Source organism: Macrobrachium rosenbergii, chromosome 8, assembly GCF_040412425.1.
Source record: "Macrobrachium rosenbergii isolate ZJJX-2024 chromosome 8, ASM4041242v1, whole genome shotgun sequence".
NCBI classification, from domain to species: Eukaryota; Metazoa; Arthropoda; class Malacostraca; order Decapoda; family Palaemonidae; genus Macrobrachium; species Macrobrachium rosenbergii.
In genome coordinates, this window is record NC_089748.1 from 55,306,130 (window position 1) to 55,324,358 (window position 18,229).

General features: G+C 36.4%; 1 protein-coding gene across 2 annotated transcripts in view; it reads right to left on the reverse strand.

Moving 5' to 3' along the window:
* The window catches only part of Gcn2 (eukaryotic translation initiation factor 2 alpha kinase Gcn2), an 87,466-nt gene that overhangs the window by 42,967 nt on the left and 26,270 nt on the right, over positions 1–18,229 (reverse strand). For both annotated transcript variants that reach the window (XM_067107834.1, XM_067107835.1), the window contains one exon: positions 8,950–9,094. In XM_067107834.1, the coding sequence (XP_066963935.1) occupies positions 8,950–9,094 (145 nt within the window). The remainder of the gene's footprint in view (positions 1–8,949; positions 9,095–18,229) is intronic.

An 18,229-nucleotide genomic window follows, 5' to 3' on the forward strand; every position in this document is an offset into this window, starting at 1 on the left:
CAAGCACTTGGGATAATCACTTAAGATTCCAAATTTTCAAAATAATTTGCATTTTTCCTACATATACAAACCAGTGCCTTTTACTTAGGATTGCTCCTGGCACAAGCTGGAAATGGTTGTTGAAGCTTGGTAATTAGGTGGATAACTGGCAGCAGGCAAGTGAGTGGTGGGGTACTACCCACTCACCTACTGGGTAACTTATCACTTTTTTCCTTTGGCAACAAGGACTATGTGTGATTGGTTGAGGTGAGGTAACAATAAAATCCTATATGTAATCTGTATATCTAGGAAAAATGTTATTTTCATGATAAAATTAAGTTTCATATATCTTACCAAGTAATTACACAGCTATAGTTTCCAATTTAAAAAATGCGGTAGCGCTTCTATTGTTTATGTGTAGGGGACTACCCCGCCCCTATCTGGGAACAATAGGAACAACAAATCAGAACTCACTTTGTTTGTGCCTTTATTTCCATGAGAGAGGAGGAGGGAGGGCTCCAATCTGTAATCACTTGGTAAATATGCATGAAACTTAATTACAGAGGTTTACTGACGGTTCCACCATTTAGGTTCGAGGGCTCAAATATATTCATCGAAATTGTTTTCTGGGCTTACGAATCACTTGGTAAAAGAAATATGGCAGAATAATCATAATTTGAAATGTAAACTTAATAATGCAGTTTATATCGTTTTCAATGCAAGAGCAGAAAATAATATGATTTTTGACGATTTTCGAATGTTCGGCTTAACGATTTTCTTACCGGAACCCCGGGTCAAGACTGAAAATAATATTTCATTATAACTTAATAAGACTAATAATTATACACCTGAATCCAACAATGACAGGAGGTGGGATACATGGACATATTCTACTCCGAAACATTCAGTCATGAAAATGAATTTGAAATAGACAATCTGTGACACGAGGTAGGATACATGGACATATTCTACTCCGAAACATTCAGTCATGAAAATGAATTTGAAATAGACAATCTGCTAGCACTGATACAATGTTTGTTGTTTCCTTACCTGGTAAGAGAGCTACTGCAGGTAATTATTACCTTTGGTCAGTGCTTATCCTGACCTGCAGTGACGTGGCGGAATAGCCGTGGAATGCCTCTACTTTTAAGTGGGAGATTTGGAGTGAAGGACAATTCCGATGGCTCACAAAGCATAAAAACAGTTGCCCTTGCTCTGGGTGCAGAACCGAAAAACAATAACCAGACAAAACTGTCACCCACACTGAAATAAAAAACCACCCCCATCTACTAAAAACTAGTGGGCACTCCAGACACAAAGTAACCCCCAAGCTCCCCAATGACTTGACACCCTACTTCAAGGCAAAGAGATCAAGGATAAAAGGAATGTTTCCTATGCTTTTTGCCCCAATACCATGCCAGCCATTGACAAAGTTCTCAGGGTACTAAAGTTTTCAAACACTGTTTCTGTTTCTCTTAAATAGTGAGATGCAAATATGGACTTACACTTCCACTGAGTAGACTGTAGAATTGCAGAGAGTGACGTATGTCTGAAAGCAAACATATCGTGTGCTTTCACCTTAAAGGTAGGCAGGATATCATCTTGGATCCGCAAATGTGCCTCGGTAATAAGATCGCTTAGGAAGAACGACAATGCATTCTTAGAAAGAGGCCAAGAACGATTCTTGACAGAGCACCAGAGATTGCTGGAAGGGCATCTGGTTTTCTCAAGTTCTGTCTAGGTAATGCCATTATGCCCTAACAGAGCAAAGGACCCTTTCCTCCTCTTCTGGCCTGAGGATATCCATAAGGTTCTTAACAATGAACGAGCATGGCCAGGGCGTTCAGCTGGCACCAGGCGCTTGTCAACTGGCGCTGAACACTTGAGAGCTGGCGCCAGGCACTCGGAGGCTGGCAGTGGGCACACAGGACATGGCGGCGGGCGCTCGGAGACTGGAACTGGTGCTTGGAGCTCGGGAGAAAACGTTGGACACTCGAGAGATGATGGACGCCTGGACGAAGATGAAGAGCATTTCTTGACACTGGGGTGCTTGGGCACCAAATACTGGTGCTCTGCAAAAGAACGCTCAGGCGAAAGGTACTCCGGACTGCGCCAAGCACTGCAGGATGGATGAGGGCTGTGAGGTGGATCCTTAAATCGCTTACAAGGAAGAGGCGAAGAGCTGACCATGTCATCCCTAAGTCTCTTCAAGGGACGAGACTTGCCTGGAAAGCACCGTTGGTTCCCCTTGCAGGGACTGGAATTCTCCGAGTCTGAAGACAACTGATGCAACTAACTGAGACGCCATTCCAACGGCTGTCTGTCGAAGCCTGGGCATGCGACAGGTTCAACTGATGGGGGAACTACCCATAGGCAAACCCCACCGGCATCCTCTGGACCTTTGGTATGTCTTCTCCCAGGGTCAGGGGAGTATGACAGGGACCTTTGTCTATGAGAACCAGCAGGATGGCCAGCCACCTCCTCCACTTGCACTTGCACGACACTATCATTCTTAGGACCTTCACTGAACTCTCTGTCCATAAGGACCCTTAGGGATGACCCTAATTCAGCCACTGTATTCACCACTAATTCAATCTTGCAATCAAACCTGCACTCAAGACTGGCAATAGGATCAGGGTTGGAAGCATGGGAGCTAGGCACGGGAGTAGGTGGTACAATGGTAGGGGGACTGAGGATGTGAGACAAGACTGGAACACAGGAAGTAGGAATGGAAATATCATCTACAACACAAGGTCTAGGTGTAGGTTCTAGGCTACGAGCCCTACTCTTGGCTCTAGAGGCTGCCTTCCTCTTCCTATCCCTATCAAGCTTATCTATGTGGGACTTCACAACCTTCCACTGCTTATTGTCCCAATCTTTACACTCATTACATGTTTGTTCTTTCATACATATCTGACCTCTACAGTTTGTACAAATTGTATGGGATCATAATTGGACTTAGTTAACCTGGTCTTACAACCCTCCTGACAGTACCTAATCCAGAGTTTAGTTCACCACAGAAAAATGTGAAGGCTTATAAATACAGGAGTAGGCAGTGCCTCACCATTCACTTACACGCTACCAAATAATCTCCTTATCACAGTGGTTCCAGCACATTCCGAAAATACTCCTGTATAAGAGGATATTAACTGTATTCTTGTAGGAACAAGTGTCAATGTCTCAATCAGGTATGTAAATTTTAGCCCAAAAAATCAATTGACAACTAACAGCCAAATGCTCTGTATCCTTAAATGTTAGTATATTCAGCCTTGAGAGTGAAAAGTTGTGTTGAATGTCATAAAATAGCTTTTCATTTTTAAAAATATTTTCTAATTTTATTTAGGTGTTATCACTCTTCTAATAAAAATTTTTCCTCTATTCTTATTCTTTCTTACATTCATCATTCCTTGTCACAAATCTGCTTCTATCTCTCATTTTCAGCAATCAGTGTTGGCTGTCATACCTTACCCTACCTACTTAATTTAAAGGCAAAATCTACATTTAATTAAGGAAACAAAACCATTTCTCTAACAACTCAGAGCATCTATTGTGGGGATGAATGAAATGCATCATGCAAAAACATACCCCTAACCCTTCTTATAGGAATGATGTTAGGAAAAGTCACAAAATTTATAAAAATGTGTCAACTCTGTACGTTAGATTATCATTTTCCACCATTTTGCTTCATTTACTAATGTTTTACAAATCAGTTCCTGTTCAGTCAATGCTCCCTTGCTATATTACCATCCAATCGCAAAAAACTTATTTTCTTTGTGTGCACATGAACCTTCCAATCTTTTTTAAATACATTATGTCTTGAACAATGGTGAAACATAAAAGTCCACAAAGTGGATTTACATAATACAGTATATTACTTTCAAACCATGCCTATATGTTTAAATTCTTACAGTGGACCCCCACCTATCCGGGGTTCTGGATTCACGGCTTCACCTATCAGCGGATTTTTCCGTGGAACATATATAGTGGACCTCATTTTTACGTGTTTCACGCATCCGCGTTTCCTTTTTTTTGCAGATTTTTGTGGAAAACATCATTCACTTGTCCGCAGGAGAAACTTCACTAACTTATAGATTTTTCTTTAGGCCATATCTCTAAAATTATCACTAATTCACTTTTTTTTGTAGAGCAACACTGTATATTCACTAATTACTGTTACTGTATTTTCTAATTAAAATATATGTATAATGAGAGAGAGAGAAAGAGAGAGAACTGTGGTTTTTAAATCGAAGTCTAAGCACAGTATAAATGGATTCTGTAAGTGAAATAAAGTTTCATTGATATTTTGCAGTTTTTTTTTTTATTAAAGAATATGTATTGTATACTGTTAGAGAGAGAGAGAGAGAGAGAGAGAGAGAGAGAGAGAGAGAGAGAGAGAGAGAGAGAGAGAGAGAGAGACTGTGGTTTTTACATCAAAGTCTAAGCAGTGTAAATGGATTCTGCAAGTGAAATACCGTTTCATTGATATTTTGCTGTTTTTTTTTTATCTAAGGATATGTATACTGTTTGAGAGAGATAGAGAGAGAGAGAAAGAGAGAGAGAGAGAGAGAACTGAAGTGTTTATACATCGAAGCACAATAACTTGCTGGGGACAAAATACCAAAGGCACTTAGCCCTTAAACGCCGAGCCTCTATTTACAAAAACGTCTCCCGTATGCCGGCGGCGTTCGGGAGTTAGCGCTGCGGAAAAAAGTTTTTTTCAAAAAATCACAGCACGCTTTAGTTTTTAAGATTAAAAGTTCATTTTTGGCTCCTTTTTGTCATTGCCTGAAGTTTAGTATGCAACCATCAGAAATGAAAAAAATATCATTATCATATATAAATATTGAAATATATGACAGCGCAAAAAATTTTCATATAATTTTATACAAATCGCACTGTGAGCAAAAACAGTTAAAGCTAATGGGTTATTTTTTTCTTTGTATTGTACACTAAATTGCGATATTTGCATATTTCAAATTGTAAAACGATCAAAGCAACACACAGAGAAAATATTATCACAAAATGATGCATGAATCGTAACGCTGACGTAAAAAATGTTTTTTTCAAAATTCACCATAAATCGAAATATTGTTAGAGACTTCCCGTTTGTTTAAAAATGAAGCTAATTGATTGAATATTACGAGATTGTAAAGTGTTTTAGCTATAATTGCAGTTTTCGACCATTTCGTCGAAAGTTAAAGTTGACCAAAAGTAATTTTTTCTATTTATCGTGATTTATGTGAAAATATTTCAAAACTGATAAAAGCTACAACTATGAGTTATTTTCTGTTGTATTCTACATGAAATTGCGCACATTTTCATATATAAAACTTTATGTAACGACTAATATAAAACGGTGCAAACATTACGACAACGTGACTAAAGAATTTCTGAGATGTTCGCCGAAGTTACTCCGGGACGTAAGAAAATGTTTTTTCAAAAATTCACCATAAATCGAAATATTGTGCTAGAGACTTCCAACTTATTGCAAATGAAGGTAAATGATTGAATATTACTAGAATGTAAGGGTTTTAGCTACAATTGCGTTTTTCTACCATTTCAGTCGAGTTAAAGTTGACCGAAGGTTGAAATTTTGGCAGTTATCGTGATTTATGTGAAAATATTTCAAAACTGATAAAAGATATAACCATGAGTTATTTTCTGTTGTATTCTACATGAAATTGTGCACATTTTCATATATAAAATTTTATGTAACGACTAATGTAAAACGATGCAAACATTACGACAACATGAAAGAATTTCTGAGATGTTCGACCGAGTTGTAGCATGCAAGAGACGTAAGGGAAAAGTTTTTTCCAGAAATTCACCATAAATCGAAATATTGTGCTAGAGACTTCCGGTTTGTTGCAAAATGAAGGTACATGATTGAATATTACTAGAATGTAAGAGTTTTAGCTTATAATTGCGTTTTTACCATTTCGGTCGAGTTAAAGTTGACCAAAGGTTGAAATGGCAGTTATCGTGATTTAAATGAAAATATTTCAAAACTGATAAAAGCTACAACTATGAGTTATTTTCTGTTGTATTCTACATGAAATTGCGCACATTTCAATATATAAAACTTTATGTAACGACTAATATAAAAATGCAAACATTAAAACAACGTGATTTAAAGAATTTCTACGACGTAAGGAAAAGTTTTTTCAAAATTCACCATAAATCGAAATATTGTGCTAGAGACTTCCAATTTGTTGCAAAATGAAGTTAAATGATTGAATATTGCTAGAATGTAAGAGTTTTAGCTTACAATTGCGTTTTTTACCATTTCAGTCGAGTCAAAGTTGACCTGAAGGTTGAAATTTTGGCAGTTATCGTGGTTTATATGAAAATATTTCCAACTGATAAAGTTACAAACTATGGGTTGTATGTTGTTGTATTTACATGAAATTGCGCACATTTTCATATATAAAACTTTATGTAACGGCTAATATAAAACAGTGCAAAATTTACGGCAAAATGACGAAAGAATTTCTGAAATTTTCGGCCGAGTTACTGCGGGCGTATATGAAAAAGTTTTTTTCAAAATTCATATAAATCGAAATATTTTGCTAGAGACTTTTGTTTGTTGCAAAATGAAGGTAAATGATTGAATATTACTAGAATGTAAGAGTTTTAGCTACCCTTGCGTTTTCGACCATTTCGGTCGAGTCAAAGTTGATCGAAGGTTGAAATTTTTTGTAGTCAACGTACGGTACGTCCACTCGGCACCCAACAGACAATTTTAGTCGATGTATGATACGTCCAGTCGGCGTTTAAGGGTTAGACTATGGCTGGGAGCAAGGAGGAGAATGTTGAGAGCTGCCTACATATGAAATTCAGATTTTAAATATTTTTACAGTGATTAGAGATGAAACATCAACAGATAAAATATTCTTTTATGTATCGTTACAATATGTGTGATAATCATAGTCAATTAAACTTGTAATGAAATATGGTACAACAAATCAGACAAACTAAAAAATATGGCAACACTACCTCTGTCAATCTGTCATGAACTTGCTGGATTTGTTTATTTTCGTGTTTTTTATGTTTATGGTACAGTAATTGATATTATTTTCATTAAAGGATATGTACAGTACAGTACTGATATGAGAGAGAGAGAGAGAGAGAGGAGAGAGAGAGAGAGAGAGAGAGAGAGAGAGAGAGAATTATACACTGTCATAGAAAAACTGCTAATCGTATTTTAAATATTTTTATGGGGATTAGATCAATACGGTATACTGTAAAATGGATTCTGTAAGTGAAATAATGTGTTATAGATATTTTGCTGTTTCCTCATTAAAGTATATGTATACTTAGAGAGAGAGAGAGAGAGAGAGAGAGAGAGAGAGAGAGAGAGAGAGAGAGAGAGAGAGAGAGAGAGAGAGAGAGAGAGAGAGAGAGAGAGAGAGAGAGCAATTTTTTAATAAATTTATGGGAGATGGTGAGGACTAACCACAAAATGACATAAACTAAGAACATAATCATGAAAATACTAACATGACGTAACAAACCTAGCATTCTGTTTGCAGGTATGTGTCCGTTGTTCTAAACCACCCATGTATTTTAGATATGCTCTATACAGTAGTACTATCCTAACATATATACCTGTACAGTAAATATCATTTCAAAATCATCTTACAACATAGGAAAATATCAATATATGTAAAATGTACACCCAGTGCATTACACTATGCGCAGAACAATGCACAAAGTTCCGTAGGCCAAACAAAACGTGCGTGTCTGAATGACAGGAGATACTTAAGAGTAACAGCTCTAGGCTGGTACTTAATTTTGCAACATGACTTTGAAATGATATTAGGGTGTTCTGGGATGATAGTTTGAGGTATATTTCTGTTTGAACTGTCAAGTTTGACAATGAAACTATTAAAATAGGTAGTTATAAGCATTTTATGGATGTATATAGCCTACTTCAGAGTAACGGTAGTAGGGGAGTACTGTAATGTAAGGTTACTTTGGGTATTTGGGATTATGGTTTGGGGTATTTTTTTTTGAAATATTAAATTGTTTTAGCATGATAAAATAACAAGCAGTGAAATGTTAAAATAGGCAGTTATAAGCCTTTTAGTTCAAGGGGTACATGGTATTTGGCAGTTATAAGCATTGTTAGAAGGGATTTTTGCATTTCCGCGGTAGGTTCTGGAACCTAGCACCGCGTAAAAATGGGGAAGCGCCGTATACTCATTATTTACGGAAAATTCAACTACTGTATTCACGGTACGTATTTTTCATAGAGAAATACAGTATTCACTAATTACTGCATTTTCATATCATTTTCGAGACTAAATGCATTTTTTGTGATAAAACTATTAAAATACTCAGGTATAAGCATTTTTAGAGGGGTTTTTTGGCGTTTGAACAATTAAAATAAGCAGTCATAAGCATCGTTAGAGGAATGTCAAGTATTCAGGGATTTTAGCTATTCACAGGGGGTTGTGGTGCGTATTCCCCGTGAATACCGGGATTCAACTGTACAGGCGGTCCCCAGTTATCGGTGCTCCTGTTTTATGGCGCTTGTCTAGCAATGACGATAACCGAATTTTCGGCACCGATATTCACTGATCTCCACTTATCAGGGCCGATCACCGGTTATCGACGCCGATCTCCGGTTAGTGGCGCGCCAATCTCCGGTTATCAACACCAATAAGCGGGCTATTAGTGCTACTATCACCAATTTTCGGTTATCGGCGATTTTCAGTTATCATCACACCGCTGGGAACAGAATCCCCACCGATAACCAGGGACAGCCTGTAGTTCTGAAATTCCTATTTCTGCATACAATATGACTGGATGGTAATATAGACTACCTGAGAATTTTGAGCTCCTACAATACATTTTTTAAATGTTTAAGCACGTGAATGATGAAGTTCCAAGCACTGTATTACTTACACAGTCAGGGGTTATAATTTATTTTACATTTCTTTAAAAAAATAACACAAATACCCTTACCTTTCTGCTCACTTTTTGAATCAGAAGAGAACTTGTCTGTGCTTGGCGTAGCTTGAGAATTGCTTGTGTTTTCTGTGTCTGTTGGTGAAGTATCTTTAGCAATAACAGAGATGCCATCCACTTCAGTATTTTCCCCATTGTCAACCTAAAAATATGAATAAAGTTATTTCCCTCAGTAACAATAAACCTTGCAAATAAATTTTCAATTGCCTTCAAAACTAATAACTAAGCTTACCACAATTACAGTCACCACCCTACTTACAAACATTCAAGTTACAAACATTCAAAGGTACAGACAGACAGGGTCATAAGTTCAGAATTTGCTCTGCATACCTATTCAACTAGTAAGAATTGTGCAAAGAATAGAACACAAGGAAGAAGAACCTGTTCCTTTAACCCCTTTCATTGATTATTCTGAGTATTGTTGTGATTAACTACCAAGTATTCTTCTTACAATCACGAGAATATTTGTTCAAACTCGTAAAACTTTCCTACTTATTTCAATCTTCCCAATTTAACTCGTTCTTTGTTGAATTTCCAATTTTCTGTACAGTATTCCTTCTCCTCATAGAAAACATTTAGTATATATTTTGTTAACATATGGCAGTGTGCATTGTTTAGTCTGTGAACTTCCAATGTTAGATAATGCTCCTGCAAAATTCTCTCCAAGTTCATTAATTTCAAAGCATGGAGAAAATACTTTACTAAATTTTGAATGTTGCATGAATCTAAATTTTATTTTCTTGTTTTTACCTTTTTAGTATCCAAAGTAATTCTTCGTAATACTGCAACACTTAAAAATGCAGTGAAAATACTGTAGTATGTAATCTATGTTAACTCAGGAATGTAAACATCCACAGAAATTATGCACTACTGTACATATAAAAAACCAACTTATGAACAATTCAAGATACGAACAGCCGTCTGGAACGTAACTTGTTCATAAGTAGGGTGGTGTCTGTACATCACAACTTGCACTATAAACCTCATCTAAATGAGAGTACAATAGAATAAATTATTATTTATTCTACTGAATGAATGAAAATTAACACAAATACAAAATTCATTCATTCCAGAAATCAAATGAAAATCATTAAATTCAGTGAAAATGCCAATAAACAATTTGCTGTAAGGAACATGGGCGAGTGCATAGACCACAAGATGTAGGGCTATTTATAATTATGGTAAAACAATGGTTTACAGTCCCATATGAACTAAGCACACAGCCACTGTAGGTCATATTTTGTGTATTTGTATGCACAAATACACAAAATATTAACTGTAACAATGCTAAAAGCAAAAACAATAAACAAAAGATATGCTAGGATTAGTAAGGTTCACTCCACACCTCAAAGAATATGATATCATACCAGTGAAGTCCAAACAAAACCAAAGCCCAATCTCCTAATTCAAGTAATCGTAGCTATCAACAAGTATGATCTAAAATAAGCTAATTATTTCAAACTTCATTATAATCCCTATACGTACTCAAATTTCTTTATAAAACACCAACATAAATCCCTATCCTATACATATATGCTAAATCTATTACTACAACAATCAAACTACAATTCAGAACTTCTACTGCTAAAGTGTTACCAGCCAAAACCATTACAAATAGCAACTATTCCACTGTGCACCAGTGCAGTAAAATTTAGGTAAATAAATAACAGCTTTTCTTGGGTTTTTCTTGGAAGTTTTTAATTACATATAATCTACTCTATTAAAAGGTACACAAATGATTTACATGCTCTAAAGATGTTACATTCATCATTAAGAAAAAATCCTTCACACCAATAGTGTGAGCATGAAGAAATGACTAAGTGTTCTTGTAAAAGTACTTCAAAATAATAGCATTTATTATCATTTTTAGTTTCCAAAGACGACTGGTTACAACCTATATTGTGCCATGTCCAATATTACTAAACTAATAAACGGTTTAACCAGACCACTGCACTGAGTTAACATTTTTAAGCCTAAAAGGCCTGGCTCAAAGCACCTGTTCTCAATTAGGACATTCATCCTTATAACAAAACTGCAACTCCTTAAATATTCAATAACCGAATAAACTAAAAACGGTGAAGACTTTGACAGAAATTCTTCAAAGGATTTGTTTCCAATAAATTGCTGGTTGAAAACTGGAGAATCACTAGGATATGTTTGATTTTATATGTTGTTCTACATTCTTTGCATTCATGGATTGGGTCATGTGGGTTATTCATCAAATACCCTATTGCAATACACTGTTGGTGGTAGTATTGGTTTTTTCATTGTTTCTTAGGTCCCAAATGCATGGTTCTCTGTCTTTTATCTCTTTAAATTTTTTATCCAATTTTTCTTCTTCTCATGAATACTAATAAATGTTCTTTGGAAAGATTTAATCCTCTTTCTAAATAAATTTCCATAACTTCCTTCATTCTCTTTACTCCAGGAGCTCCATTGCAACCAACAATTCCAACTACTCTCTTCCCTACCTTTTCACTTCACATCACCTAGTGCAACCATCCTTTCATGATCTCCAAAACCTGAAAGGCTAAAGTTAAGTCTCTACCAAAAAGATTCTTTGTTGCAAAACCTGAAAGGCTAAAGTTAAGTCTCTGCCAAAAAGATTCTTTGTTGCTTTTATTCTATTCCATTTCTGGTCATAAATAATAGTGCTCATTAACCCTTAAACGCCGAGCCTCTATTTACAAAAGTGTCTGACGTATGCCGGCGGCGTTCGGGAGTTAGCGCCGAAGCGGAAAAAGTTTTTTCAAACTCTCTACAGCACGCTTAGTTTTTAAGATTAAGAGTTCATTTTGGCTCCTTTTGTCATTGCCTCTGAAGTTTAGTATGCAACCATCAGAAATGAAAAATATCATTATCATATATAAATATTGAAATATATGACCCAGTGCAAAAAAATTTCATATATAATTGTATACAAATCACACAGAGCAAAACTTAAAAAAGCTAACGAATTTATTTTTTTCTTTTGTACTGTACACTAAATTGCGATGATTTTGGTATATAACAAATTGTAAAACGATCAAAGTAACACAGAGAAAATATTATCACAAAATAACGCATGAATTTGTAACGCGCGGACGTAAAAAAAAGTTTTTTTTAAAAATTCACCATAAATCGAAATATTGTGCTAGAGACTTCCCGTTTGTTAAAAAATGAAGGTAATTGATTGAATATTACTAGACTGTAAGTGTTTTAGCTTAAAATTGCGTTTTTTGACCATTTCGGTCAAATTAAAGTTGACCGAAGGTAGAATTTTTTCTATTTATCATAATTTATATGAACATTTTTCAAAACTGATAAAAGCTACAACCATGAGTTATTTTTGTTGTATTCTACATGAAATTGCGCACATTTTCATACATAAAACTTCATTTAACGACTAATATAAACGGTGCAAACATTACGATAACGTGATTTGAAGAATTTCTGAGATGTTCGGCGAGTTATAACGCGGACATAAGGAAAAAGTTTATTTCAAAAATTCACCATAAATCGAAATATTGTGCTAGAGACTTCCAATTTATTGCCAAATGAAGGTAAATGATTGAATATTACTAGAATGTAAGGGCTTTAGCTTACAATTGCGTTTTTCTACCATTTCGGTCGAGTTAAAGTTCACCGAAGGTTGAAATTTTGGCACTTATCGTGATTTATGTGAAAATATTTCAAAACTGATAAAAGCTACAACCATGATTTATTTTCTGTTGTATTCTACATGAAATTGCGCACATTTTCATATATAAAAGCTTATGTAACGACTAATGTAAAACGGTGCAAACATTACGACAAAGTGACGAAAGAATTTCCGAGATGTTCGGCCGAGTTACCACGCGCAGACGTAAGGAAAAAGTTTTTTTTTTCAAAAATTACCCATAAATCGAAATATTGTGCTAGAGACTTCCAGTTTGTTGCAAAATGAAGGTACATGATTGAATATTACTAGAATGTAAGATTTTTAGCTTATAATTGCGTTTTTCGACCATTTCGGTCAAGTTAAATTTGACCGAAGGTTAAAATTTTAGCACTTATCGTGATTCATATGAAAATATTTCAAAACTGATAAAAGCTACAACCATGAGTTATTTTCCGTTGTATTCTACATGAAATTGCGCACATTTTCATATATAAAACTTTATGTAACGACTAATATAAAACTGTGCAAACATTACGACAACGTGACGTAAGAATTTCTGGCGCGGATGTAAGGAAAAAGTTTTTCTAAAAAATTCACCATAAATCGAAATATTGTGCTAGAGACTTCAATTTGTTGCAAAATGAAGGTAAATGATTGAATATTACTAGAATTTAAGAGTTTTAGCTTACAATTGCGTTTTTTTACCATTTCGGTCGAGTCAAAGTTGACCAAGGTTGAAATTTTGCACTTATCGTGATTTATATGAAAAATATTTCAAACTGATAAAAGCTACAACCATGGGTTAATTTTTGTTGTATTTTAAATGAAATTGCACACATCTTCATATATAAAACTTTATGTAATGGCTAATATAAAACGGTGCAAAAATTACGACAAAATGACGAAAGAATTTCTGAAATGTTCGGCCGAGTTACGCAAGGACGTATGAAAAAGCTTTTTTCAAAAATTCACCATAAATCGAAATATTGTACTAGAGACTTCCAATTTGTTGCAAAATGAAGGTAAATGGTTGATTATTACTAGAATGTAAAAGTTTTAGCTTACAATTGCGTTTTTCGACCATTTCGGTCGCGTCAAAGTTGACCAAAGGTTGAAATTTTTTGTAGTCAACGTACGGTACGTCCACTCAGCACCCAACAGACAATTTTAGTTGACGTACGATACGTCCAGTCGACGTTTAAGGGTTAATAGAAATTTTACTCCTGTAATACTCAGCCTTAAACATACTATCCTTGAACTAACACAACTCTCACCCATTCCCAGTGTTCCTGACACTATAAGCATTAACCCTTCCCATTTCTGCATGCAAGGTTTTTGCAATTTTGTCCCACTAAATTCCAACACATCAAGCTTTTTCAATTTGAACAAAGCAACTATAATAAATCTCTTTAGAACCATATCCATGCTCCAAGACTTAGTATTCAATTCTTTTGTTTTTATGCAATACAGATGCACAGTATGGAGCTGCAAACACCATGCTCCTAGCCATTTGGTGAAACACCACAAAGAGAAAAAAGGATGCCATTTCATTCCTTTCCTGGCATCTCACTGGAATAAAAAGTGTGACTGCCACTGGCCTCATGAGAGGAGATTCATGTAATTAAGAAAGCATTTTTTGCCACCAAAAGTTCCACAACCCTTTACTAGCACTCCAACACACCCTCTTCCTTGACCCCACCAGACAGTGGTACCTATTTACATTCGGGTGAACTTGTAGGTAGTAGGCCAGGAGTGATCCTTGGAGCTAGCAAACATGACCCAAACATTGCACCACTGCTACAGCACTTAATTAACTGACTGTACCTTCCAACAGTGGGCAGTGGGTTGCCACATCCTTATTCTGATTACATATACGGTACTATAAGGTTCTTTGTTATTCCTCATAACAACACCCCTCTGGAGACCTACAGAGACATGATGTAGCATACCTGTTAGAATGACACATTTGAAAGATACCATCAAACTAGAGAGGTATGACTACTGCGTGACTCTCAAAATGTCTTACAAGGGCACACATGCAAACTATGATCCCACAAATCACATAAATACACACTGCATACTTTAGTTTATTCTGTCTTTGAACTTGCCAAAAGGTGATTTAATGAAATGTCAGTCTAACCGAACTAGAACACTTTACTTAGCAGGAGTGGATCCTCAATGGTACCAGTTCCATTATGTCTTTGGGTTCTCTTTATTGTATTATTATTACAGTATTATTATTTCATTAGATGAAACCTATTCACACGGAACAAGCCAATGACTTGAAATTCAAGCTTCCAAAGAATGGTGGTCTCAGCCTCCCACCACAGACCCCACATTGCAGCAGTAACTGATCATGATACAGAGCCAGTGATTTTTTATCCCCCTGGGGGAGGCGTTAACTCGTAACATCTGAGTGGCATGCCACACACACTAGCGACCATACCAGAGGACCAACTGATTTCACTGCCTTGGTATTTCTCTTGGGTGAGTGTCAGTGTTTAATGCAGGTTACATGTGTTGCTTGCTCCTAAATGTAATGAAGCGGGATACAACCTTGTACAAGCTTTCTAATTTGCTGCGTTTCTCTGACCCTGTAGCTCCAGGCCTTTTCCTGGAGGAAACGGTCCAGGCACTGGAAGACAAGTTAATCTTTACTGGCACCACAACTGCTATCATTAATGGGGGGGCTGCTGCATCCCCATCACCATCATCTACTCATGCTGCTTTCAGCTCAGGTCACCATATCACCAGCACTCCTCTTCCAACCACAGAACTGATGGCAGGCTTCATAATAAATCAAATTAATAATTATGGTTTTCTTAAATTACAAGTGAACACAAGTCACTTTCTCATGACTAAGAAATTTAACATTACTGTGGGCTACCCTCAAACTTCACGCCTAATTTATTAGTTTTTCTTTCTCAAAATGGAACTGCCTTTTCCATTTGGTCTGAAGTTTAAGCACTCTCCTTGGACTTCAAGAGCTAAAAACTATGTACCAATATTTGTTAATGTTTACAAATAAAGTTCTGTTGTCATAATATTGTTTATGATGACATGCACACACAACAAACAAAGTGAATCAAAGCCAAAAGAAAAACAAGAAACTTCATTCAAAATGTTATTCTGTTCAAAATTTAATCACAGCCATACATTTTAAAACAACGTTAACACTGCCTAAATTCATGCCAATCACTTTTACTAGCGTAAAAAGCAAAAAACCAAGATTTGAGTTGTTCTATCTGATAAGCTAAGTAGAGGGTCTGCAACCATTAGATGTAAACCAATCAGAGGGATAAAGTAATAACTCCCTACAAAACAGTAATTGGTTATATCAATGAAACATACACCTTACTGTATTTTAAACATTTTTGTGCTCACATAAATTGCACACCTATCATTCTTACTAATGCCAAGAAGCAACTTATAAGGATATAATGGAACTGAGTCATTCAGCTGTCATTATCATCTATGTAAGAATCACTGTCATAACCACCACCTGAAAATGATTATTTAAATGAGCCATGCTCTGACCATGCCTTATAATATCTAAGTTAAAAACATAAATCCATGGGTGTATGCCGGATAAGTTCCCATCTGCCTTAGTAGCAAGAACAGGTTGTAACAAATGAAAATTGTTGGGCCACACTGTATCTCACACCATACTCATCTCCACTTGTTCACATACCCACTCTTGCCCACTTCCCCACAGAAACATTCTAGATTATAAGAAGCTGTTTCTTTGATGAAGATCGACATATCAAAAATGACATCGGCATCAGATCTCCTTCTGTACTGAAAAGTAACACAAGGGTGATACAATCCTCAACATCAGAGGTAATGGTGCTGTCTTGTATTCTCAGGCAATAAATGTCATGTGAAACATTAGACATCCACAAGAGACTAGTGCCATGCAAGTTTGAAACCTGTCTGGTGCCCTAGCCACTGCCATAAATCCATTGATTTATGATATCAACAACATCCTAGCAGCCTCCTCATCAGCACTAGCATCTTTACCTCATGTTTTAAAAGGACACAGTGCCTCACATTCTCAAACCTTCATAACAGCTGTGGCTTCTAGCAAATGTCCATTGTCATTTGGCCCTCCAACTTTATACTCCAGACTGGGTATGCTGGTTTGCCTCCTATTCATGAGCAGGAGCCTCTCCATTTCCTCCTTGACTGTGCTATGTATCTTGGTGAAACTGGTAGCCGAAGATACAGACTTGCTCATTCACAAGAACACCATCCCTCTTCTGAGGGATGATGAACTTAGTCAACTGGGTGAGTCCTTCACTTGATTTCTAAATACTGACTCAGATTCTGACATGTTTTCTTTATAAAATGACTTCTGTTCATAGTATTATAGCCTAGGTGATGAATGAATAAACCCTCTCTGTCTGTCTGTTATCTATGACTGATGTCACTGGTACTGTAGTTGGATCTTAACTGTCTGATGATTGGGAGTCATTTGGGTCAGGTTAAGCTAGGAAGTGATATATATAATGTCTCACCTTTTGTTTAGCATTCGTTACAACTTCTTTTTGAACCTCTTCATTTCTCTCAATGATGAAGGAATCTCCCTTGTGCTCTGCAGGCTCCTCTTGCCATTTCTTGCAATAATAAGTACTAATAAATCTGAAGCTTCCACAACACAGTCAGTACAAAATCCATCAACACTACCAGAAACTAGAAACTGTCTTAAAGCTGTCATAACCTTATGTCTGTAGTTACTATTATCATACAGTTTCATGAAAACACTGAGTCATAATTCTACGCTTTCACAGGACTTACCTGAAGGGTTTATTCTTAAATGATGGGAGGACATTAAAGCAATGCTTCAAGTTGAAAAAAATTAGACAGCTACAGTGAAAGAAAGCATACAAAACAGATTCAGAAGGAAAAGACAGAATGCAATGCAACTGAAGGCTAAACGGATGCTGCAACAAATTTCTTGGCCTGACAAAAGCATATGCTTGAGGGACTCTGACAGCAGTGTTCTCTATGTGGTATGTCTACAACTGAGCATTATTGGGTCATCAATCCAGCATTAACTCAGTAATTAAGACCTTCATCTACAAGAACTTATAATCACCTCATGAACAACTAGCACATGTGGAATGAAAGATCTTTGGCACCAGGGAAAGCATGGGTGTTTTTAACATTTAGCCAGTGATCCATGGATTAAAACATTCTTCCCTTCTAGCCCACATAGCTTGCTCTCTATCAAATCTTGAGCAAGCCATATCCATCCATATCCTACTCTGACCAAAAGAGTAAACCATGTGAGCTGTTTTGCTCAGTGTAGCCCTGAATTCTTGCATGTCTATCCTTCTGTAAGAGCCTGACAATCTCTTCACTACCTTGCTACCTTAATACACCTGCCTCCATCAAGAAATACTTTGAAGACCATGAATATCACATCCAGAAGAATGAGAGGTGAAAGAGCCATGTGGGTTTTTACTTCATTCTACGGATACATTCTACAAATAAAAATACATTAAAGTATACTGTACAGTAAAATCACGAGGATTTAAATGCAGGCAGTCTCCGCTTCCTGACGGCATTGGTTAACACCGTTTCGGTGTTACGGTGCTTGTCTAGTGACGCCGTTAACTGAATTTTCGGCACAGG